This window comes from Mustelus asterias, chromosome 2 (assembly GCF_964213995.1).
Source record: "Mustelus asterias chromosome 2, sMusAst1.hap1.1, whole genome shotgun sequence".
Taxonomy (NCBI): domain Eukaryota; kingdom Metazoa; phylum Chordata; class Chondrichthyes; order Carcharhiniformes; family Triakidae; genus Mustelus; species Mustelus asterias.
In genome coordinates this window covers 155,101,437-155,128,294 of record NC_135802.1, presented here as the reverse complement: position 1 = coordinate 155,128,294, position 26,858 = coordinate 155,101,437, and the positions used below count along the sequence as shown (strand labels likewise).

The window sequence follows — 26,858 nt, the reverse complement described above, 5'->3', positions numbered from 1 at the left end:
GGACCTTAACTCTCCACATTACCAGTCCATATGCAAATTGAAGTCACCCAATATAACCCATGTTACATGCAGCTCTAATTTCCTGATTTATACTGTATCCCAACATTACCACTAAAATTTGGTGGTCTGAGGTCCCTATCTGCTTCAAGGCGACGGCCATCATCCTGGTTCCTACAAAAAACCAAGCAGTGTGTCTTAATGACTATTGGCCAGTGACTCTGACATCCATCATTATGAAGTGCTTTGAAAGCATGATATGAATCAATTCCAGCCTCCCGGACTACCTGGATCCACTACATTTTGCCTACCACCGCAACAGGTCCAAAGCAGACGCCACTTCCCTGACCCTGCACTCAACCCTGGAACACCTAGATAACAAGGACACCTATTTGTCTACAGCTCAGCCTTCAACACTATTATTCCCACAAAACTCATCTCCACTCCTTGGCCTGGGCCTCGGCACCTCCCTCTGTGACTGGATCCTGAACTTCCCAACTCTCAGACCACAATCAATAAGGATAGACAACAACACCACCTCCACGATCATCCTCAACACTGGTGCCCCACAAGGTTGTGTTCTCAGCCCCCTACTATACTCCTTATACACCTATGACTGTGCGGCCAAATTCCCCTCCAATTCGATTTTCAAGTTTGCTGATGACACCACCGTTGTGGGTTCGATCTCAAACAATGACAAGACGGAGTACAGGAATGAGAGAGAGAATCTGGTGAACTGGTGCAGCAACAATAATCTCTCCCTCAATGTCAATAAAACGAAGGAGATTGCCATTAACTTCAGGAAACTTAAAGGAGAACATGCCCCTGTCTATGTCAATGGGGATGAAGTAAAAAGGGTTGAGAGCTTCAAGTTTTTAGGTGTCCAGATCACCAGCAACCTGTCCTGGTCCCCCCATGCCGACACTATATAGTTAAGAAAGCTACCAACGCCTCTACTTTCTCAGAAGACTGAGGAAATTTGGCATGTCAGCTACGACTCTCACCAACTTTTACAGATGCACTATAGAAAGCATTCTTTCTGGTTGTATCACAGCTTGGTATGGCTCCTGCTCTGCCCAAGACCACAAGGAACTACAGAAGGTCGTGAATGTAGCCCAATCCATTACGCAAACCAGCCTCCCATCCATTGACTCTGTCTACACTTCCTGCTGCCTCAGCAAAGCAGCCACCATAATTAAGGACCCCACACACTACGGACGTTCACTCTTCCACCTTCTTCCTTTGGGAAAAAGATACAAAAGTCTGAGGTCACGTACTAACCGACTCAAGAACAGCTTCTTCCCTGCTGCTATCAGACTTTTGAATGGACTTACCCTGCATTGATCTTTCTCTACACCCTAGCTATGACTGTAACACTACATTCTGCACTCTCGTTTCCTTCTCTATGAACGGTATGTTTTGTCTGTATAGCGCGCAAGAAACAATACTTTTCACTGTATGCTAATATGTGACAATAATAAATCAAATAACTCTCACTAATGTTTGCTCCTCCCAAAACTCATTCTATATCCCGATCCTCCAATCAAAGATTCTCTCTCACTAAAGTAATCGCGTCCTTCATTAACAGTGCTACTGCACCCCTTTTTCATTTTTGCCCATCACTCGTAAGTGACAAATAGCCTTCAATATTTGGTTCCCAGTCTTGGTCACTCTGTAACCATGTCTCTGTCATGACAATTAAATCATATCCATACACCTCTGTTTGTAGCTTCAAATCACCTAACTTATTGAGAATTCCATTTGCATTCAGATAGAATCTCAACTTTATCTGAACATTATTCCACATTCGGACCCTATTTGATTTTTGCTGTTACTTTGCCTACCTTCTAATTTTGCATACTACTTTCTATTACGTTTTCCTTCCTTTCAATCTGCACTACTCCTCAGGTCCCCACCCCCATGTCAAACTAGTTTAACCCCTTCCCAATAGCACTAACAAACTTTTGCGAGGACGTTTGGGTCTTGCTAAGTAAGCGACACCCATCTTGTACAGGTATCACCTGCAGAATTGGTCCCAATGCCTCAGAAATCGGATGCCTTCTCTCCTACTCCTGTTCTCCAGGCACCTGTTCAATCGCTTAATCCTCTTATTCCTATGCTCACTAACACATGGCAAGAGGGGTAATCCTGAAATTAGTGCCTTTGAGATCCTGCTTTTCAATTTTTTTCTTAAAGTCTGCTTTCAGATCCTCATCTCTCTTCCTACTTATTTTGTTGGTACTAATATGGACCACAATATCTGGCTGCTCACCATCCTGGAGAAACATCCATGGCCACAAAAACACCACTTTCCCTAATTAATTAATCTCCTATCACTATTACTTTCTCCTCTCACGTGCAGCTGAGCCACCCACAGACTTTGCTCTTGCTGACTTTCTGTAAGCTAGCAAGGTTAATTCAAGGGCCTTGTGTACTACCCTTCTGGTTCTTAGGCTGCTTGGCAGTCATCCACTCCCTCCCTGCTTAAATGCTCCTAAACTTGTGGTGTGATCACCTTCCTAAAGGTGCTATGAACGTACACCAGTGTGACTCCAGCCACCCAGTTCTGAAACCCAGAGCTTGAGCTTCTGCAGCTGGTGGCACTTCCTGCATGCGTTTGTCTTGGACACATGGTGCTTTCCCACATTCCACAGGATATACACCCCACCTGACCAGGCTGCCCTGCCCTTCCTTAACTTTACAAACTAAGTAGAATAAGCAGAACAACCAGTTACTCACCAATCAGCTTCTTCCCTATACTAAAGAAAGGGGCTGAAAAAAGGAGCACCACCTTCTCCTCTTCAGCAAACTCCCTCACTCACTGTAGTCTCAGCTTCTCAGTGTCTATTCTGAACTCTGTACACTTCGACTGCTGTATTTATACCACCAAGTCTCAGAAGAGTCACTGCTACTGCCGCTACAGAAATCAGATTAAACCAGCTACCTAATTAACTAATTACAGCTGCTCTCCTGTAGACAGCTTGTTTATCCTTGCTTAAGGTTAGAAGAAACTTAAACTTAAGCTTAAAAGTAAATTTTAGTTAAATGCTAATTTCAAACAAGACTAGACTTTTGTAAAGAGCCAAAGCGTCTGGTGTCGAGGGGATATTTGTACTTGGTGTACTTGCATTCCACTTGAATGTTTCTCTACAACAAATAACAAGGTATACAAATTGTATATTTATAACACTTCAACATTTAGTGCAACAGCTAAACCCAAGGATTTCTTCAGAGAAAATAAGCAGCTAAACATTTTAGGCATGCAAACGGTTTTAATTAACATTGTAATATCACCAGTTGTCCTTCAGGTGGCGCACAAAACCATATAACTAAGCAGATAGTGATCCTTTGGACTCATTGTGCACACCCATGACACTTTATTTGTCATTAGTATCTTTCCTTAAAAGGGAATCCTAACTGCATATTTCTGGTATATTTTAAGTTGCACACGGAGGACTCAGCTAACAGAAACTTCCAATTAGAAATACAGTAAAACAGGAAAGAATATAGATACAACTTGTTCCTATGACCTAAATCAAAGAAATGACTGTTGATTAAGTACACTTGATTAATTGTCAGCTGTGGCTCAGTTGGTAGCACTCGTCTCAAGTCAGAAGGTTGTGGGTTCAAGTTCCACTCCAGAGACTTGAGCACAAAAATCTAGGCTGATACTGTAATTGATGTAGAGGGAATGCTGCACTGTGAGATGCAATGGTAAACTGGGACCGCTTCAGCTCTTTGAGGTGGATGTAAAAAATCCCAGAGCACAATTTCAAAGAGCAAGAAAGCTATCCCCGGTGCCCTGGTCAATATTTATCCCTCAATTAACATCACTAAAGCATCGCGGTTTGTGAAAACTTGCTGCCGGCAGATCGACTTTCACATTTCCTACATTACAACAACGACTACACTTGATTGATTGTAAAAAGCGTTTTTGGAATGGTGAAAGGTGCTATAAAACTGAAGATCTTCCTTTGACTTATCGCACCCTTGAGCTACAAATTAAATACGCAACCAGCAGTATTCGGAACGGATTTGCGGATCTTCAGATGAAAGCAACAATCAAAAAAAAAATCTACTCACCTCTGGATTTAAGGAATTATTTTCTGATGACTTGGTGGAAAGTAAAATGTGCGTAAACCCGTCTTGCTTCCTGACAACAATATCCCTGTATCGGTAGGCACTTTCTGTTTGTCTCACGCTGAACCTTAGTCTCTTATCAAAAGGTTGGTCCCGTCTGTCATCTATAAATTTCCTCTTGTGTCCTGCAACACCTGTTACTGAACTTTGAATATTAGTTGTACCATTAGCTCCCAAAGCATCCAAGAAAGTAGGAGTACCTGTAGAGACAAAAACAATGATTTGTTTTTGTTTTAAAATTCATGAGAGATAGTAGATATATCTCATCTTTATTTGATGAGAACATGGATTTAAGATCAGTGACTGGCTGTTGAAAGGGAGTCGTAGTACAACACTATTGAAAGATCATAAATCAGATATGGTACAGAACTGGCATTTGGTCCATCATGTTTGCACTAGTTCCCAAAATGCGTAGTTCACCTAGTAGTATTCCCCCACCTCTTACCACATGACCTACACATTATTCCTTTTCAGCTAATTGAATTGTCCCTTGAATGCATTGATTGACTCTGCCTCCACCACACAGTCAAGGCAGCGCATTCCAGATCCCAATCATTTGTTGCGTGAAAAAGTTTCTCGCATCTCCATTGCTTCTTTTGTCAATTACTTTGGATCTGTCCCTCTTGTTCTGGATCCTTTCACCAATAGGAAAAGTACTTCCCCATCTACTCTGTCCAGACCCATCATGATTTTGAAAACCTCGATCAAACCTCCTTTTCTCATCTTGTCCAAGGAAAATAGTCCCAACTTCTCCAAATCTATAATAGTGAAGTCGCTCAGCTCTGGAACTATTCTTGCGAACCTTTTCTGCACTCACTCCAATGCCTTTCTGCAACTTTAATGAATATCTATGGACATAACATATCCTCTCTTAGTGCTAATCATTACATTTGTTCGTTTACAGGAATATCAAATCTAATACAAAATATAAAATTTGATCTTAATAACTTCTAAGCTTCCAAGCGTGCAGTTTGATATTCAATGTCTTGACATATTTGTTTAAGATTTACTTCAATTATCAGTCTCACAGAAATACACAAGTGTGATACCATGTTGACTCATTGAAGTACACAAATCCAAATAGCTACAAGCCTGCACACAAGCATCAAGTCGATTTGAGCTATAGAAACCCAATTGCCAGCCACCTATGAGTAGCTGCAGTATTCCTACACAAAGCAACATCAACAACAACACAATAAAAATAAGGCCCAGATTTTTCGGTCAGTGGTGAAGGCAACAACTTACAATTGACCTCGAACAAAGCTCCCCACTAAGATCTAGCAATCACTGGGCCTGGATTTCACTTTTGTTGATGTTAGTTTGAATCTGGCACTAAGTCGAGAAGACTTATGCAGCGCAAGCAGCCAATCATGTTGAAGTTCTCACCAGAAAATAAAGTAGTTTCACCGTTATAAATTTTAGTGTTTTCCCTCGAGCCAGAGGGGTTCTTCAGCTGCAGTTATAACTCAGTATGGCAGAATGATTGGTTTATTACAAAACGAAACCTTTCTTTAAAAAAAAGTTGTAAAAACTGGTTAACATACAATTTGCAATCCGGAAGTGTAGACACGCACCCGCGTGCACACAAGCTAGGTTTGAGACATTTAATTTGCAAATGTTGTAAAGTCAGAATGTTGGTGTTCCCAATTAGTGGCTGTACAATTATTGCACTGTTCTGGCTACCAATGTAAACATGTGGAGATGCCGGCGTTGGACTGGGGTAAACACAGTAAGAAGTCTAACAACACCAGGTTAAAGTCCAACAGGTTTATTTGGTAGCAAAAGCCACAAGCTTTCGGAACAGGCTGTTCCTTCATCAGGTGGGTGGGAGTTCTGGTCACAAACAGGGCACAAAGACACAAACTCAATTTACATGAAAATTGATGTAATTTCATGTAAATTGAGTTTGTGTCTTTGTGCGCTGTTTGTGATTAGAATTCCCACCCACCTAGAAGAAATCATAGAAATCATAGAAACCCTACAGTGCAGAAGGAGGCCATTCGGCCCATCGAGTCTGCACCGACCACAATCCCACCCAGGCCTTACCCCCACATATTTACCCGCTAACCTACGCATCTCAGAACTCTAAGGGGCAATTTTTAACCTGGCCAATCAACCTAACCCGCACATCTTTGGACTGTGGGAGGAAACCGGAGCACCCGGAGGAAACCCACGCAGACACGAGGAGAATGTGCAAACTCCACACAGACAGTGACCCGAGCCGGGAATCGAACCCGGGACCCTGGAGCTGTGAAGCAGCAGTGCTAACCACTGTGCTACTGTGCCGCCCCTGACGAAGCAACAGCCTGTTCCAAAAGCTCGTGGCTTTTGCTACCAAATAAACCTGTTGGACTTTAACCTGGTGTTGTTAGACTTCATACTACCAATGTAAACACCAGTAGGACAGAAACCACTGCATTCAATGTCTTGATGCCTTGGTTGATGGTACTTCCTGCTATCAAGTCCCACTCTAGGATTTATGCACATAAAGATTGACATTCCAGTGCAGAACTGAGGAAGTTGTGTGTATTACCAAAGTTATCATTGTACAAATGAGATGGGATACCAAGGCCTCATAAGAATGCAAGTTGGCTGATCAGTCACTCGAAGCCTGTGCTACCATGCAATCAGGTCAGTTGATCAGTGTGTGCTGAGGTTGCAGTGGTTTTAAGGGGGGGGGGGATTTTTTCCCCAACTTTATGAAAAAGTTCTAAGGGTTTTGACACTGTCGATGGCTCTGCAAAGATAGATTGTTGGTCATTTGTTGGAAGTTCTTTGGAGTTTTGGTGAATCACTGTCCTTGGGATCTCTCTCTCATCTCCTCAAGTTTCCAAATACAGACGAGTTCTATGGAGATTGAGGTTTTGTTAAGGTCCCCCATGGTCGGCTTATGATGAAAGTGAGGAGGTGTGGGATAGAGGGAAAGTTGGCCGATTGGATAGGTAACTGGCTGTCTGACCGAAGACAGAGGGTGGTGGTCGATGGAAAATTTTCGGATTGGAGGCAGGTTGCTAGCGGTGTGCCGCAGGGATCAGTGCTTGGTCCTCTGCTCTTTGTGATTTTTATTAATGACTTAGAGGAGGGGGCTGAAGGGTGGATCAGTAAATTTGCTGATGACACCAAGATTGGTGGAGTAGTGGATGAGGTGGAGGGCTGTTGTAGGCTGCAAAGAGACATAGATAGGATGCAAAGCTGGGCTGAAAAATGGCAAATGGAGTTTAACCCTGATAAATGTGAGGTGATTCATTTTGGTAGGACAAATTTAAATGTGGATTACAGGGTCAAAGGTAGGGCTCTGAAGACTGTGAAGGAACAGAGAGATCTTGGGGTCCATATCCACAGATCTCTAAAGGTTGCCAGTCAAGTGGATAGAGCTGTGAAGAAGGCCTATAGTGTGTTAGCTTTTATTAACAGGGGGTTGGAGTTTAAGAGCCGTGGGGTTATGCTGCAACTGTACAGGACCTTGGTGAGACCACATTTGGAATATTGTGTGCAGTTCTGGTCACCTCACTACAAGAAGGATGTGGAAGCGCTGGAAAGAGTGCAGAGGAGATTTACCAGAATGCTGCCTGGTTTGGAGGGTAGGTCATATGAGGAAAGGTTGAGGGAGCTAGGGCTGTTCTCTCTGGAGCGGAGGAGGCTGAGGGGAGACTTAATAGAGGTGTATAAAATGATGAAGGGGATAGATAGAGTGAACGTTCAAAGACTATTTCCTCGGGTGGATGGAGCTATTACAAGGGGGCATAACTATAGGGTTCGTGGTGGGAGATACAGGACGGATATCAGAGGTAGGTTCTTTATGCAGAGAGTGGTTGGGGTGTGGAATGGACTGCCTGCAGTGATAGTGGAGTCAGACACTTTAGAAACATTTAAGCGGTTATTGGATAGGCACATGGAGCACACCAGGATGATAGGGAGTGGGATAGCTTGATCTTGGTTTCAGATAAAGCTCGGCACAACATCGTGGGCCGAAGGGCCTGTTCTGTGCTGTACTGTTCTGTGTTCGCTGGAGTTTGAAAACTACATAGAATTTCAGGCAAGGCAGGGAGAGAGATAATTGGGGCCATGTCTGCGTGGGTTTTCTCCGGGTGCTCTGGTTTCCTCCCACAGCCCAAAAGACATGCTAGATGCATTAGCCATGCTAAATTCACCCTCGGTGTATCTGAACAGGCACCAGTGTGGCGACTAGGGGGTTTTCACAGTAACTTCATTACAGTGTTAATGTAAGCCTACTCATACTAATAAATAAACTTCAAACTTTCCTTTTTCCTCTACTTCAAAAACATACCGAGTCCAAAAAAATGTTCAAACAGAAAATTCATCCCAGGTCAGGTGTTTTCCAGAGAATCAGCAGGACAGCCCCCCACAGCCTGAAAATAAACAGCAGTGTTTTCTCCTCCAGCAATTAAAGCTGGAGAAAAGCGTACTCTCATCTGCCCAGGGGTGCCTGGCTGGTTATTTAGTTGAGTCATACGATTTCTTGGAAAAGGCAACTTGCTTGCAGTCCAAGGTGAACTTATAACCTTTTCAAAAACAAAACTCCAGGTCAGTTCCCAAGAAAGTGTCCAAATAATTCAACTTCCTTTCAATTTTAAAAAAGCATTGTTCTTGGAGAGGTATATTCCAAATAGGAATTAATTAGAAACACATGCATCTTTCTGATGAAAGTACACCACTGCATTTACCATGCAGTTTGTAGGCCTGGTTCTGTCCTGGGAGGTAAAGAAATGGTTCACACCTTCATTGATGCTGAAAATTATGAACCATACATATCCTAAATACATGTTTTATTCTACAAAGGTATTTGGTCAATTTCAAAGGTGCCTCTTCCACAGAGAGCGTTGAGTCCTTTTGTTGCATCAGAATGTGTCCATTTCCAACTCCTCCTATTACTGAACTCCATTTCCCAGTTTCTCTGCCCCCTTGGCTCCATCCAATCAATATCTATTCCCGCTTACCTTCCCCACTCCTTAGTCCCCAATCTCTCACTCTCCTGCCAAGCCCCATCTCCTGGTCTTCACCCCACCTCCTCCCCTGAACCCTAGTTTGCTATCAATCTCCTCTTAGCCCCAGTCCCAATCACCCCCATTACAGAGTTACTTGCTCCTCCTTGCTTCCCCAAACCCAAATTCTCTATCCGGTCCCTGTACATTGCTTTTAATCCAGTCTCGTACGTCTCTGTCTCTTCAGACATCAGATTGTTTCTCCATCAGCATGTTTCATTTACAGTCGTCCATTGATGGGTGTATCAGCGTGGGCTGCCAGTGAGTCAGTGGGAGGGTGAGAAGAGTGAGGGAACTTCTGTGGCAATAAATTTATACAGGAAAAAATACCTCTGACCAGAAGATTTGTGCACCTGTCTGGGAAACCTCTGCTCAAATCGGAAAGTATATAATCCTCATCTTTATCCTTAGTTATATTAACAGGTTAGTGGGATAAATGGTAAACGTTAAAAAGCTTCAAGGAGGAACTAGATTGATCATTGTCAATGAATGAAATTCAGCATGAATAGAAATGCACTAGAATGACATTATACTGTCTGCAGTCTAGAAACCCCTCATTATCGCTGATGCTGTTTAATGTGGCCAATAGTTCCTTCAGCATTTCAATAGTCCACGCTGCCGAGACCATTTTCTGTTACTCGGCATCCTATTCTCATAGACCGAAGATCTATGATGCCCATATCCAGCAGTCCATAGACATCAAGACGACCTTGCACTGCGACCCATTCATACACAACTTTTAAAAAATTGTAGACAGTGCAAACTTGAACTCTCACCAACACTAGACTCTTACAGGGATCAAATTTCACTTGTGTAGTATAAAAACTGTTGAGTAATATCACCTCAAAACTGAACTTCCATTGAGGCTAAATGCACACAGCTCTGGCCTCTCAAAATGATGGCACAATTAAACAAATTTAAAACTGGCTTGTCATATTGATCAAATACCAAAATGAACACAAACACAAACTCAAAATTCAATTAAAACATTAAATGAAAATGACACTGCATTCGACCACTGCTGCTGAGGTTAAATTTCATACTTTTGTACTTCTCCCTCGACTAATTTCTCTCACACTGAAGATCCTCTCCACAACCCTCACTGTCTGGACTTAGTAATGAATGAAGTTCACTTGCGAGTGGATACACGACAAATATTTATGAACAATCAACATCTTCATGAGAAGAGCAACTTTGGGCAGGAAGGAAATTGGCAAGAACTCATACAGATACCATAGAACTATAGAAACCCTACAGTGCAGAAAGAGGCCATTCGGCCCATCGAGTCTGCACCGACAACAATCCCACCCGGGCCCCATCCCCGTAACCCTACATATTTACCTGCTAATCCCTCTAACACTCATATTTACCCACTAATCCACGCATCCCGGGACACTAAGGGGCAATTTAGCGTGGCCAATCAACTTAACTCACTCATTTTTGGACTGTGGGAGGAAACTGGAGCACCCGGAGGAAGCCCACACAGACACGGGGAGAACGTGCAAACTCCGTACAGTGACCCGAGTCGGGAATCGAACCCAGGTCCCTGGAGCTATGAAGCAGCAGTGCTAACCACTATGCTACTGTGCCGCCCATTAGATAGACCATTGTAATTGGCTCACCAACATCATTAACTATTGGACAACTGCACATTTAGTTCATGCATAATATTTCTTAAAATGAATCGACCAAATACACAACTAGTATGTGCTCAGTGAGGAAGAGTACGAGAGGAGAAAAATAAGATTACAGAACTGAGATTAGTCTCCTTCTTAATACTTGGGAGCAAGCTGATTATATTAAAATAAAATTGTTGTACAGACTTTTTTTACTCCCTCTGTGGTTGATAGTTTGATAAGTGTATATTTTAACCCAGAAATTGCAACAACAAAATTCAATTTCAACAACGCAGACACTGATCATTTTCAGGGAACTCTTTTTATAAAAACCATTCTGACAGCAAGAAGAGGCAAGGTACAAAGTATCATCTAGCATCGCCACATTGATTCGTTCGATAGAAAACACAACTCAAACATAGAAAATAGGTGCAGGAAAGGGCCATTTGGTCCTTCGAGCCTGCACCACCATTCAACATGATCATTCATGGCTGATCATAAACGTTCAGTATCCCACTCCTGCTTTCTCTCCAAACCCCTTGATCCCTTTAGCCACAAGGGTCACTTCCAGCTCTCTCTTGAACATATCTAATGAACTGGCCCCAACAGCTTTCCATGATAGAGAATTCCACAAGTTCACAATTCTGAGCGAAGAAGTTCTTCCTCAAGTCAATCCTTAATGGCTTACCCCTTATTCTTAGACTGTGAACCCCAGTTCTGCACTTCCCCGATCAGGGACATTCTTCCTGCATCTAGCCTGTCTAGTCCCATTAGGATTTGATATGTTTGAGAGATCCCCTCCAATTCTTCTAAATTCCAGTGAGGACAAGCCCAGTCGATCCAGTCTCTCTTCGTATGTCAGTCCTGCTCTTCCAGGAATCAGTCACTCAAAAACAATTTTAGTTTCAAATGATCAGATTTCAATGCTACTTAAAAAGGGTAGATATACTACGCTCTATAACTCTACATGCTGAAGTTCAGGAGACTGACCATCTTAAGAATGAGAAATACAAAATCATAAGTGTGAATTAAAGTTGAAAGGAGCCATATAAATTAGTAGAAAACAAGATAAGGATATAAATGCCATGGGTTAAAAGAAAGGCTAATCTTTTGGGCTACATTCAAAGCTTAACACGAGAACAATGCTTAGGTTGTTCAAACGGAGAATTGGAGGATTCAAATTATTGCCAAGCTAGGTTTGAGACATTCAATTAGCAAATGTTGTAAAGTCAGAATGTTGGTGTTTCCAATTAGTGGCTGTAAAATTATTGCACTATTCTGGCTACCAATGTAAACATCAGTAGGACAGAAACCACTGCATTCAATGTCTTGATACCTTGGTTGATGGTACTTTCTGCTATCAAGTGCCACTCTAGGATTTATGCACATAAAGATTGACATTCCAGTGCAGAACTGAGGAAGTTTTGTGGATTGCCAAACTTATCATTGTACAAATGAGATGGGATACCAAGGCCTCGTAAGAACACAAGATGGCCGATCAGCCACTCCAAGCCTGTGTGTGAAGAAGGCCTATAGTGTGTTAGCTTTTATTAACAGGGGGTTGGAGTTTAAGAGCCGTGGGGTTATGCTGCAACTGTACAGGACCTTGGTGAGACCACATTTGGAATACTGTGTGCAGTTCTGGTCACCTCACTATAAAGGAGGATATGGAAGCGCTGGAAAGAGTGCAAAGGAGATTTACCAGGATGCTGCCTGGTTTGGAGGGTAGGTCTTATGAGGAAAGGTTGAGGGAGCTAGGGCTGTTCTCTCTGGAGCAGAGGAGGCTGAGGGGAGACTTAATAGAGGTTTATAAAATGATGAAGGGGATAGATAGAGTGAACGTTCAAAGACTATTTCCTCGGGTGGATGGAGCTATTACAAGGGGGCATAACTATAGGGTTCGTGGTGGGAGATATAGGAAGGATATCTGAGGTAGGTTCTTTACGCAGAGAGTGGTTGGGGTGTGGAATGGACTGCCTGCAGTGATAGTGGAGTCAGACACTTTAGGAACATTTAAGCGGTTATTGGATAGGCGCATGGAGCACACCAGGATGATAGGGAGTGGGATAGCTTGATCTTGGTTTCAGATAAAGCTCGGCACAACATCGTGGGCCGAAGGGCCTGTTCTGTGCTGTACTGTTCTATGTTCTACCATGCAATCAGGTCAGCTGATCAGTACCCTCAACTCTATTATCTGCTTTTAGTCCATTCCTTTATCTAACTCAAATCTATTGCTTTCAGTCGACATTTGCCGATTTCCACTACCATTTCTGAGGGAAAATATTGTTGAATTCCACTCTTAACAGGCAAGAATGGGGAGGAAAAGGGGTCTGGATGGAAATAATAGTAACCTAACAAAAAGTAAAAACAGGAAGCGAGATCAAAAGGCAGAAGTACAAAAAGCGATAAAGTCTGGGAACAGAAAAGGCTATAGGAAGTAATAACAAGAACCTGTTAAAGTGATAATGACTTATTAAATTACCCGTATAGCAAAATACTTGGTTATGGTGAAAAGTACAAGCAGCACACAATCAGGGCACATGGACAGGTTGAACTTACATGAGTCACCTGCACAAACACACGTAGCATAGGAAATAAAACAAATAAGTTTGGAGCACAAAGTCAATTTCAAAACTATGCCATTAAAAGTCTGGCTGCAAATCAGGTATGATGTGGCAGTCAATTTTACACACTGCAAACTCCCACAAAAAACCAATGTGACAATGATCAGATAACCTGTTTTTGGTGATGTAGACTGAGGGATAAATATTGGCTGGGACTTCGGAGGCAACTCTCTTGCTCTTCTTCAAAATAGTGCCAAGGGATCTTTTACATTCACCAGGTAGGGCTGAAATGCAGCGCTTTCAACAATGCAGCACTGCCTCAGTACTGCACTGGCGTGTTGGCTGTGTTCAAGCCCTGGAATAGATGAACCCAGATCATGTGACTCAAGAGGCAAGAGTCCCACCCACAATGGCGAATGCTAATTGTAAGGCAATGAATTTATCTGCCACAGCCTTTTGGAACAATTTGTCCTAGAAACACCAAAGGAACAGGACATACTAGATTTATAACTAATTCTGGTTTGTCAGATTTGTTACCAATCTGATGGAGAACAACTTTCTAATAGCATCCTCAACATGACTTGCTTGACAGGCAAAGCCATTAACCAAGATTTTGTGTTTAAGAAAAACAAAGAAGTTTGAAGAGATAAGAAATTATTTAACTAATGCCTGGGCTGAATTGTTGATGAGTGAACTTAGTGTTAAGTATTTATATACAAAACCATAGATGGCAACTGTTTTACTATGGCTGATCATCCAACTCAATAGCTGATCCTACCACCCCACCCCACCCCCATATCCTTTGATCCCCTTAACCTGTCTAAATCACACTGAAGCACCTCTGCATCCTCCTCACAGCTCACCCAGCTGTGTGTCATCTACAAATTCAACTGGTGTAGTTGAGCAACGATGATCAACACTTAAGGCAAGAGACAGTATCAAGTTAAATGGAAAAACAAAGATGGGAAATCCAACAGAAGGGTAGCCATAACAAGCAGCAATAGGGACAAAGTATTAAGGTATGCTTAAAAAAAACTATTGAGGAACAAAATGTGCAAGAGATGAGAGATGTCAAGGTCAACTGTCATAGTTTTATAAATATTTTACGACAAAGAGGGGGAATATGGGTCCATAAGAGAAAAACATGAGAATAAAATGAATAATAAAAAGATATTAGATTTGTAAATGAATACTTGTACCTGCTTTCACAGTTGAGGAAGAAGTCAAAATACCAGTGGCATAAAGGAATCTAAAAATAAGTCAAGGGGAGGAACTTGATGGATTTAATACAAGTAAACATGGTAATGGAGTAAATAAGCCTCAAGATAGAAGACGTGAGAAAATTAGCTGTAATTTTTAAATACTTTCTGGATTCGAGGTTGTGCATTTGGATTGGAAAATGTAAATGTTAATCCATTTTTTGAGAAGGGAGAGAGACAATATCCAGCAAACTACAAAGCTGTCAGTTTAACAGTTGTGGGGAGTCACTAAAACATATTGTCTGGTATTGTGATCAGTCTTGTGTGAAGGATAGGTTATATCTGATTAACCTAGTTGATTTATTTTTAAAGATTGTCAGTCACATGGAGGTAGGTGCATGTTTATGGATGTTGTTTCTATGGATTCACAAAAGGCAATTCATAAAATTCCACACAAACACTTACTACAAATAAAAGCCCATGAAATTGGAGACATCCTTGTGATAATGATTGGGAGGATATGAGATATAGACTGGGGCTAATCAGAATGCATCAATAATTTGGATGAAAGAAGAAAGTTGAATATCCATGTAGATGACACTAAGGAAATTAGGTTTCGCAGAACAGGACTAGAGTGAATGAGAAAAAAAAAACTGTTGTAGATTGAGTTCAATATGGACTAATAAGAAGACCACCCACTTTGGACTCGAAGACAAATTGGAATATTTTCTTAATGATGGAGGGGTGGTCGGTGCAGACTCGATGGGCCGAATGGCCTCCTTCTGCACTGTAGGGTTTCTATGATTCTATGATTCTATGACTAGAAATTTGAGCAGCCAAAACATTTGGATGCCCGCATAAACAAGCCAATAAAAATTAACACATGCAAAAAAGCAATTTAAAGGTTGCAGAGATAATAATGCAAGTAGAGAAGTCATTGCAGGAGATTCTTGCTATGACTAGGTTAGAGCGAATGCAGCAAGCCTCATGGGGTCTGACTAAAGCTCTGTAGAATGGAAGAATTGTTACCTCTCTTTTTATTCAAACCACTGAGATAAAAGCAAACAAGACCACTAGTTCAGGTGCAGGTTGTAGTTATAAATTCCAAGGCATCATCTGGCCAGAAATATTCCCTCAATTAACACCATTAGGAGAGAACAATGGGAAATATATCTCACTGGCCTTGCAAGTGATCATACCGTGCTTAAAATAGCTATCACATGTAACTGTCACTGCACTTCAAATACAAGATGCTTTGAGACATTCCTAATGTGATAAAAATACAAGCATCCCCCCCCCCCCCCCCCCCCACCCCAACATTGAGCAGCAGCTTTCATCCAGAAAATTAACGGAATCATGGACCACTTTACAGGCATAGTGGGAGCAAGGCTGCAAATTGACCTGTCTGGAACCTGGGCCGAGGCAGTTTCTTCCAATTCACTGGCCACAGTTACAGAAATGAAACATGCAGACTCTGCTGATTTGGTACCAGGTTCCTCTGCCAACCATTTATGAAAGTTGACACCCTATCACTATTAGGCTTTGAAAATGTTACCCTGTAACCAGGTAATCCGGGTGTAGCTCAAAACTACGAGGGGGGCTATATTGGGTAGTCCTTGAAAACAGAGACAGTGGTCGTAATGCACAATTACTCTCCCATCTATTTTATGTAATGGAGGCAGCATGGTATTCTTGTGCTGCCTACTTATTAGCATGATTACTCATGCAGACAACAGTAACTATGATGCCCATTGGGAGCATACAACAGCAGGCGACCCAAAAATCAATACTATCTAGTATTCCTTACGAGTCTGCGCCTCAGCTTCTTGTTCAAGTTATAAAGATAGTCATGTTAGCGCAATGGTGCTGCATACCAGCACAAATCTTGAAACCTGTTCAGTCCATTCCTGGAGGGTTCCTCCAGAGTGATCCAGCAGCAGAATCATTGCTTCAGCACGCCAGTGATTTGCTCTAACATATTTCTTGTAGTAGCATGGCTGCCATTGCATACAGGCTGCACGAGTGTGCATTGGTTGTGATTCAAGTCATCAGTCATGTCATCAGTCGATTGTTCCCATTAACCAGCAACTACCCTTTGATTAGCTGTGGTGGCTGAAATACAGCTGGCACAACTGACTGCCACTGAATGTAGGCATTGACCTGTATGATCGGTTGTCTATAGTTACACATTAGCTGGAGGTTGGAGGAGTGGAATCCCTTTTGGTTGCATGGCAGAGTTAAAACAATGGCACCCTCCTACGATGAGGGAATGAAATGAAGGCACATCTCTGAATAGAAAGCATTAGTGACTTCCACTTTGCACCACAGGAAGGCAAACAGAGATTTTGCCAATATCTCCAGCACCAGCTTGGAAGGAACCAAATGCATTAAAGTTCATAGCTATATTCGCCTTCAAAGCTATTGGCCCTTGCCATGCTTGCAAGTTAAATAAAGTTTATTTATTAATCACGGGTAAGGCTTACATTAACACTGCAATTAAGTTACTGTGAAATTCCCCTAGTCGCCACACTCCAGCACCTGTTCGGGTCAATGCACCTAACCAGCACATCTTTCAGACTGTGGAAGGAAACCGGAGCACCCGGAGGCAACCCACGCAGACACAGGGAGAATGTGCAAACTCCACACAGACAGACAAGCCGGGAATCGAACCTGTGTCCCAGGAGCTGTGAGGCAGCAGTGTTGACCACTGTGCCACCATGCCGGTCCTGGAACTGTAGATGCAGCATTTGGCAAATTTCGAACTGCTGTCCTCATTGAAGTGCAGTCGTCTCACCCACTGTTCCTCCGAGTTTCCAGCAGGAGAATGGCTTCCCGAACACCCTAGGCAAATACAGCCTCCTGCTGAGAGCCCTGCTCCTCCCTCTAACAGACTGTCTAGCTTGTGGTCTCTGCTTATTCTCCCAGTTATGTTTATTCCCAGATGAAAAAGTTTACTAATGACTGAAAGCAACTGGTTTGGTTTCTGCAGAAAGCACTTCAGCAACTGAAACAATTCGGAAAGGAACAAAAACACGTGGAATTGCAGCAACAGCCTGAAGAAATCGACAAGCAGTTAACCTGTTAGGTAGGAGTCCTTGCTAAAATAAAGGCAAATTACTCAGATGCTGGAATCTGAAACCAAAAGAGAAAATGCTGGAAAATCTCAGCAGGTCTGGCAACATCTGTAAGGAGAGAAAAGAGCTGATGTTTCGAGTCCAGACGACCCTTTGTCAAAGCTCAACAAAGCTTTATTATTGCAAAACAAAGAAATATTGATATGTCATCCCTGGTTATAAAAGAAGGGGGCAGTGAAAAAAAGAGAAAAGAGCAACAGCCACTTGCCAGAGATAACAGTTCACAGAGAGAGAATCGCTGGCTCTCATAGCTTTATCTATATCTTAGAGAAAGCACCATCTAGATAGCAATGGTACCAAAGAAAGAAGTTCTAGACAGAAAAATCAACAGAGAAGGCCCAGAACATTCCGGAAGACACAAAACCTGGTTGTAATTTAGAGAGTGACTAAATTCTATTTTGTTAATGAGTGGGAATTGTATTTATTGGAACAGCATTCCATTAGAATCTGGTTTTATTCGGGAATAGTTAATAGAAGGGATTTATTCGGTTTGTTAATAGCTTAGTTAATTTGTTCACTTAGATAAATAAATTGTTAAGTGTTGATTTGAGAGATTTATTTTGTATTTAACCACTAGAAGTTGCTGAAGAGCAGGTCACACTATTTTTTTTACAGATAAGGTGAGGTACTCCTCTTCGGGTGTTTCGGTGTTAGTTCTCAGAGGGGGAAAGAAATCAACCTCCACTTTATAATACCTTTGAGGAGATATTTCCTCTTCATTCTATCCCTCGATGAGATATTTTATTTTTAATGCAAGATTTCATAAGTATGAAGCAAAAATTTAGGTAGAAAAGAACATCCCACCTAAAAAAGCATCAACGCAACTACTTTTCACCAGCACAGACAAAAAACAAAAACACTCACATTAAAAAACACAAGCTGTTATTCCTTTCTGTAAGGGTGAAATAAATTTTTAACATGATATATATACTTCAATTAACAATGAAAGGTCAACTACAGTAGTTTGTTACTCATGGTCTGGTGACAAACTAGATCCACATTTTACTCTGAATAATGATAAATTTCTGTGCAAAATAAGGTATGCACAATAATACAGCAAATGATGTGCTTGTAATTTTAATGTACATAAACATTTGATTATCTGGTTTTGAAACAGTAGTAGTATAAAAGTAATAAGTTGAAAACTCTCACCTTCAAACATCCCAAGTATGCTGTCTTTTCACTATTTGTGTAGTTATGGTGCATTTACACAATTTCGTACAACTGCTGTCCCAGCTCTCCACCCAAATATAATTGTTTCGTCAATGGATCATGCACCACCTCCCCCGTCCACCACCACCATCACCCTTTGACTCTCTGGTCAATCAAGAATCTAACTCAGGCTTTAAAATATTCAACAACCTCGTCTCCACTGCACTCTAAGGAAGAGAATTCCACAGACTAACGATCATGAAAGAATCCCAATCTTCAATGGAAAACCCTTTATTTTTAATCTGTGTCCCCCTAGTTCCAGTCTCTCCCACAAGGAGAAACATCATCCCCTCAGCATCCACCCTGTCAAGTCCTCTCAGGATCTTGTATGTTTCAATAAGATCACCTCTCATACTTCTAAACTCCAATGGGTCTGGGCCCAGCTGATCCTCAGAAGGCTCATTTGGCTGATTCATGGGTTGAAGTTACCTTATTTGTACTGTTTCTATTGCAATTATGTCCTTTCTTTTGGAGACCAAAACTGTACATAGTACTCCTGTTGTCGTACAACAACCCACCCTCTACAACTGTAGCAAAGGTCCTACATTTATATTCCTTTCCCCTTGCAATAAACATTCCATTTGCCTTCTTGATCACTTGCTGCACTTATGTGCAAGGACACCCAGATCCCTCTGGGCCTCAGAATTTTGCAATCTCCATTTAAATAAAATGCAGATTTTCTGTTCTTCCTGCCAAAGTGGAAACGTCCACATTTTACTTTATTTACCAAATTTTGGCCTATTCACAATGTATCTATATCCTTTTGCAATTTCCTCATGTCCTCTACACCACTTACTGATTTTTGTAACCATACATTTAATCATTTTATCCAAGTCATTGATTTGGATAATAAATGGTTGAAGCCCCAGCATTGGTCAGTAAGGCACTCCACTGATTAAACTCACTAACCCCAAAAATTTCTATTTATCTCTACTCTGCTTCCTGTTTGCTAACCAATCCTCCACCCATGTTACCCACTACACCATGAGCTCTTATTTTGTGGGGTAACCTTTGATGTGGCATCTTACCAAACATATTTTGAAATCCCAAGTACATCACATCTACAGGTTCCCCTTTATCCACACTGCTAAATTAGTCAAACTTTATTTCCCTTTCCACACCAAGTTCACTCTCCCTGACTGCATGAAGATGGTCTAATCACCTTGCTATAACTTCCTTAAAAATAGATTCTAGCATTTTCCCTCTGACATAAGTTAACTGGCCTATAGTTTCCTGTTTTTTGTCTCCCTTCTTTCTTGAATAGCAGAGTTACATTTGCGACTTAAATCTGATGGGACCTTTCCAGAATCTAGGGAATTTTGGAAAATTAAAATCAATGCACCTACAATCTCAGTAGTCACTTCGTTTCGGGTCAGGATGAAATACATCAGATCCTGGGGACCTTGTCAGCCTTTATTTCTAATAGATTTTTTACTTCCCATTTCCTTATCTTAAGTTCCTCCCATCATTCGAGCTCGATTTACAAGCATTTGTCAAATGTTTTATGTATTCTACAGTGAAGACAGACAAAATACCTGTTCACCGTTTCTGCCATTACTTTATTTCCCATTGTTAACTCTCCAACTCACTCTGTAGAGGACCAATACACACTTCAGTTACTTTTCTTTCTTAAATACTTGGAGAAACTCTTACCACCTGTTCTTACATTTATAGCCATCTTTCTCTCATACTCTAATTTTTTCCTCATTTTCTTATTCTTTGCTGGTTATTACATTCTGTCCAACCCCCTGACCTGTCACTAATCTTTAGAGCTGTATGCTGTTTTTTCTTTCAATTTAGTGCTTCTTTAGTTAGCTGCAGATCTCTCCTAGAATCTCTCTCTCACTGGAATTTATCTTTGCAGACTGAGAAATATCTCCTTACTACTACTCTTTACTGACTTTCCCCTTAAGCTAATTTTGCAGTTCACTTTAGCCAGCTGTCTTCATGCCCTTGCATTTGCCTTTTTTGATGTTAAAACATTAGCTTTTGATGGAATCTTCTCTCCTTCAAACTGAATGCAAATTTCAAATCATGTTATAATCACTGATCACTTCATTTACTATGAGGTCATTAACTAATCCTACCTCACTGCATAATACCAGGCCTGCACGCTGGCTCTAGAACATGCTGCCCTAAGAAATTGTCCTGAAAACACTATGAACTCATCTTCTACGCTATCTTTGCCAATCCAATTCATCCGATGTACATGCAGATTATCAGCCAGGGCTATTGCCATGTCTTTCGCAAAAGCCCCCATTATTTCTTGTATACTATGCCCTACACCATAGTTACTGTTCGAGAGGACTAAACTATTTCAAGTGACTTCTCACCGTTGCAATTTCTTATCTCTACCAAACTGATTTTACATCTCGATTGTTAGAGCCAAGGTAACCTCTCTCTGTTGTACTATCATCTTTCATTAACAAATCTACATATCAGTTTTTCCTAGTTTCCTGCCTTTCCAAAATGTCACACTCTGAATATTCAGATCTCAGCCTTGCTCATCTTGCAGCCAAGTCTCTGTAATGGCTATCGTCATGCATATTTATTTCTATTTGAGCTGCCAATCCATCCGATCTATTACATATGACATATGCATTCAAATAGAGAGCCTTTAGTTCTGTCTTTTATTAATTTTACAAGCTCTGTTCTTATTTGTTGGAATACTCTGTTTGCACTCTCTGCCCCTTCCTGTCACCTATATCTCTTCGTACATGCACTTTTGCCTTTTAACCATCACCTAATTTCCATTTGCACATTTTACAGATCATTTCTATTTCTTCTCCCAAGTATCTCTGCCCTCCATCCCCCCTCGTGTCCTGCGTAGATTGTTTTTATTAATGCCTCTCAGCTTTAAAGGCACCACAGCCAAAGGGTTGACTTGCCCATTTTCTCTACTGGTGCTGTTTGCAGTATTTCCAGCATTTTGGACATTTGGCAAAACCATGTCCAGGATATGCACCAGTTAAAAGCTATTCCCACACCTCCAGGACTGCATGATATAAAATAATTTAGCCAAATAAAATTACAAAACAAAATGAAGTCAATTTACTCAATTTTTCTTGTTTTGGAGGGTTGCTAAATCCAATTGTGAGCATAAGCACGCATTTTATTATGACATCAAAACTTTGGTTAGCGACCAGCTACACATTAACTTAGATCCTGGACAGGGCAGCACTGTTTAATCTGGACAAATCTTTAGTACTTTGTCAAAAAAAATGAAACTATAGAACGAATGGAATTTTAAAAATTCATAAATCAGTTCCCAGAAGGTTTTTTTTGAGGTCTCAATTACAAAACTTTCCCAGACATTTTTGATGATTCAAATCATGCAGGATCCACTATAGAATCCACCACGAATTTGTGTAATTGTGTTAGAAGAAAGACTCCACAGTAAACTGCAAGCAGTAAAAATTTGCATGCAAAGGTCTGTTGCAGTCCCAACAACATCTATAATTAATACAAACCTCAATTCCTCACCATTTGCTGGACCTGTTTGTAGTCTGCAGTCTTTAAAGTTTATGGGTGATATTTCATTTTATCTACAAGCTACGCCACAACTAAGTTTCATAACTTTTCAGATAATGTTTTTCCACACAAATGTTTGTAGGGCAATATGCAGCATATAATCATCTAAACCAAAAAGTCAAGTACAGCTACAAGTATAATTTCACGCAAAATAAGTTTTGCCACTCAAGAGTTTTAAATTAGATATTGGGATATTACTACAAAAGGTAAAACATCTCATCTTTGCAATGGATAATTGATAATTTGTAATTGTACAATATAGCATTGCATTCATTTCAAACAAATAGAATCTTGCCCCTGGTCACTTTGCATTGCAGCAATTACGAACACAGGAATTGCTAGAAGATAAACCAAGGTTTTCCTTATACATCTTCCACCATCCTGTTTGCCGCATGACAGAGTTGCTGACTAATCTGTTGTACCGATTAGTCTACGAAATATCTCAGCGTGAGACAATGAAAACTGTGGGAACCATAAATCAAAAGTTACCTGTTCCTCTCAAGACTAACACCTGTGCCACGTTGCAAATTACTCATACTGTACCCCAAAATATTATTTTTGGAAGTAACATGTCAGATTTGTATTTGAATGAACCACTTCCGTTTGTTCATTGAAAATGTTTCCGCAGATAAATTTTGAATTTACACCTCTTCAATTCCAGGCTGAGTTGACTTGTTCTGTTCTCTACCCAGATGAAACAACTTGTCCTGGTCTATATTACCCAGTCCTTTGAGAATCCTAAAAACCCTCACTCATTTCTCAAACTTCTTTTCCAATAAGAACATATTCAAGTTTCTCAGTTTATATAATAGTTCCTCATAATCCAATCCCTCCATTCCCACTATCATTCTGGATTCTCTCTTCTGTATAGTTTCATGAGCACAATATCCTTTTTGGATTGCGACAACATGAAGTGTATACAATTGTTTAAATATGATTGCACTAATCATTTAAAGTTGCAGGATTATCTCACTATTTTGGCTCAATGTCCCAACATTTGAGTTGCTTTCCACACTACTTAACACAGCATTATGCAATTGTTTCAATTTACTGTCAGTCAGGACCGCTTTCTCTCTCATTTCACTGCTACTGGACTACTATAAAGAAATTGTACAAAGTGCAATTGGCGAAAACCTCAAATTTCATCCACATTTGACCACCTAGTGTGTTAAGCTTTTGTATTTTCTGTTTGTTTATATATTGTTGTTTTTCCTGACAGCTCTCGCAGATGTACTCCAGCTTCCCATATTGTAGAGTGCTTCCACTTGCAGATAGGTAGGCTAATTTGCAGCCTGCCTAGGGAACAGAGTCTAAATTTACTTCATTTACCAGGTTTCTTACGTCTCCTGGTCTTTGGAAAGTGGCAGAACACCACTGCACCAGATCTTGACCCACGTTTTAGCCACCGACCATTTATTAAATAGTAAAAAAGATTAGCAGCCATGAAACAACGTAACTATAGTTACTTTTAGTCAGCTCCTCATGAAACAAGAACTTGTATAGCACCTTTAACGTAATAAAATGCACCAAGGTGCTTCACAGGAGCTTCATTATCAGAACTTGACAGCAAATCACAAAGCAATATTAGGACAGATGACCAGAAGTTTTTCAGAGGAAGGTTTTAAAGTGCATGTTAGAAAGATAAAGCAGCTTAGTAAGAACAGGAGAACATCTATGAATAAATGGCCATAATAAGCTTTTGATATAAAAAAAGAGGGACAGTCAAAGTTTAAATGCCTTGACTAGAAAAGCCTATTCTAGTTAGAGAAAAAGGGAATTGTTCCAAGAATCAATGTCAAATGTTCAAACAGAATGCTTGGGGTACAAAGCAAAAATATTCCCATGAACAGTAAAGGCCTGCAGCAAGAAGTTGAGTTATTTGGATGAGTAGAGAAATTCAAGTTAAACTTAGATCTGACATATCTGAAGAAGCTCTTTGGGGAAATAACAGAACATATTGATTAAGGAAATGTGTATAAATTTTTCAGTCGAAGCTTCCATAAAGTCACCTTGTTAACAAAGGTAAGGAAAATGGTATTAAAGGGTAGTATGAATAGGAAGTTGGTTTAAGAGACAGGAGAAAGTAGTGGTTAATAGATGTTCTTCCTGACTCAGTTGATATAATGCCAGTGGAGACCATTAATGCTCAAAAAGAAATTCAAACTTCCAGTTGATAGTATAAAAGATGCATTTTAAAACATCTACTGTAACAAATCACAAAAACACTATTGACGCGATCTCTATTTTCAAAGCAACTGATCGCATGTTGCCCTCTCTAGAGAATTCCAGTCCTCATAACAAACAGTCCACAATTCCTTCCAGCTTCCAATGGGTTCACATTTTGCTATTATGTCGAGTAGTAATTTTGAGTGACCACCTTCCTGTACTTCCCTTAGCTTTCAGCGAGTTTCCCAAATCTACTACCCAGCAGTAAAGTCTGTCCCAATGATTCTTCTCCTCTGGCTGCTGCAGAAAAATTTCCTGGAATCCTTAGATGACTAGGGACACATGTCTCTTCAACTCAATACAGTCTCTGCTCCCCGCATCCGGCTGTAGTAGTTTGCAAGGCCAAGCAATCTCTTCTCTCTTGCTGCTGACTGCACAAAACTGCAGTCTGTCAGTGGCATTCATGGATTTTGTAGGAAAGCCTGTCACCTGACCTTTGGGCAACATGGTGGCAGTGGTTAGTACTGCTGCCTCACAGCACCAGGGGCCCGGGTTCAATTCCAGCCTTGGGTGACTGACTGTGTGGAGTATGCATGTTCTCTCTGTGTGTCGGCATGGGTTTCCTCCAGGTGCTCTGGTTTCTGCCTAAAACAGGTGGTTAGGTGGACTGGCCATGCTAATTGCCCCTTAGTGTCCAGGAATGTGTTGGATAGGTGGATTAGTCATGTGCGGGTTACAGGAATAGGGCAGAGGGGAGGGCCTGGGTGGGATGCTCTTTTGGAGAGTCAGTGTGGAAGATCAATTGAATGACGTCTGCCATTTGGTTGCTGAGTGGGATGTTATCTGATCACAGTCAGCCTGTGGGTTTAAAGGGACTATGAATTTACTGAAAATTTTATAGCACAAGATATATTTTGTAACCTGTTATCCTCAAAATCTGTGTACCACTGAGAAGGTAAGTAGGAGTGAAGGAGTATTTTATTAAAGTCAGACTTTTCATGTTTAATAAATTGTCATTAAAAGCTAATCGGCAGTCTTGCGGCTCTGTTAATCCAAGTTTTTTTTTAAAAATTAAATGTTGCGATCTTTTGAGCCACGGTTCCACTCTAGGATCTTTGTCCAGTACTATCAACTGGGATCGTAGCAACGGTTTACTTCACAATGGATTACAACCGGATATTTCAATACCGTTCTGGAGAGATTCAATTTACACACTGAACTCAGAGGCTGTTGCCATTGCCTCCAATCCTGAATACCAGTCTCCCTTTGAACTTTAACTGCCCCAAGTAGACTTTAGCATAGCTCACATGACGCCTCCAGTTTACCTTAAAGACATATTGCCAAAACATAATCTTTAACAGTAACAGTGCTGAGTTGATGTATTTTTTTTTAAAAAGATACGCACTAGTCTCCTATAGCATTTGATATGAGTCAAGACCAAACATGGTTTTCAGATGAAGATTAGACAGCAAGGGATAACTGAACAAGGGCACACAGCTATAATTAATGTCACACATTGTGTCACTTTTATATTTACACATTTAACATGGAAATGTAAACTATCGTAATTTCATGCTTCTGCCAGAGATCTTTACCAAGTGCTGAGACTTTAAAAGGAGCAGACACATACTCAAGAATTCAAATATATTAACGTTTACAAGCAGAAATAAAAGCATGTGACCAGAGGCTTTGTAAATAGGGAGAGTACAATAACAGAAATGTAATGCTAAACCGACATAAATCATGGAGGTAGGATGCAGGTAGAATATTCCCAGTTTTAAACATCTACGGGAGGATGTCAAGTCCATGGAAAAGTCCATGGCAGACATGAAACAACCAATGATGAGGGTCCTTTGTTAATAGAGGAGAGGAGAGAAACTAAGTTTCTTTTATTAGGACAGTGAAGGTCAAAAAGAAATCTGGTAATTGTGTTCAAAATAACGAAGATAGTGAAGTCTTATGCTAGAATCAGTTGCTTAGAAATTGATGTAATCAGTATTATTTGAAAAGGCATTACAGCAGTCAAAGCTTACAAAATGGTTTACCTCCAGAGTCACTGGTGCAATATAAACAAGTGGGATAAACGTCTCCGGAGTCAAGGAATTCTGTGTTACAAGACACGTTTGCTCTTTGCAACTGAGCGCCAAGCACTGTTAGAAACCAGAGCCATCATATATTTTGGCCCTCGACAACAGACTAGCAACTCAATTTTAATGTTGCCTTCCCTCAACAATGGGGAAGGTTTGCAGTCATCAATTATCACTTGAGCCAGAGCAGAATTCAAAAACACTGCACC

At 40.9% G+C, this 26,858-nt stretch overlaps 1 protein-coding gene across 1 annotated transcript in view; it reads right to left on the bottom strand.

Annotated features, from left to right (window-relative positions):
• cdyl (chromodomain protein, Y-like) overlaps positions 1-26,858 on the bottom strand; it is a 152,278-nt gene that overhangs the window by 16,716 nt on the left and 108,704 nt on the right. The window contains exon 3 of the mRNA XM_078199140.1: positions 4,081-4,337. Coding sequence (XP_078055266.1) covers positions 4,081-4,337 — 257 coding nt within the window. The remainder of the gene's footprint in view (positions 1-4,080; positions 4,338-26,858) is intronic.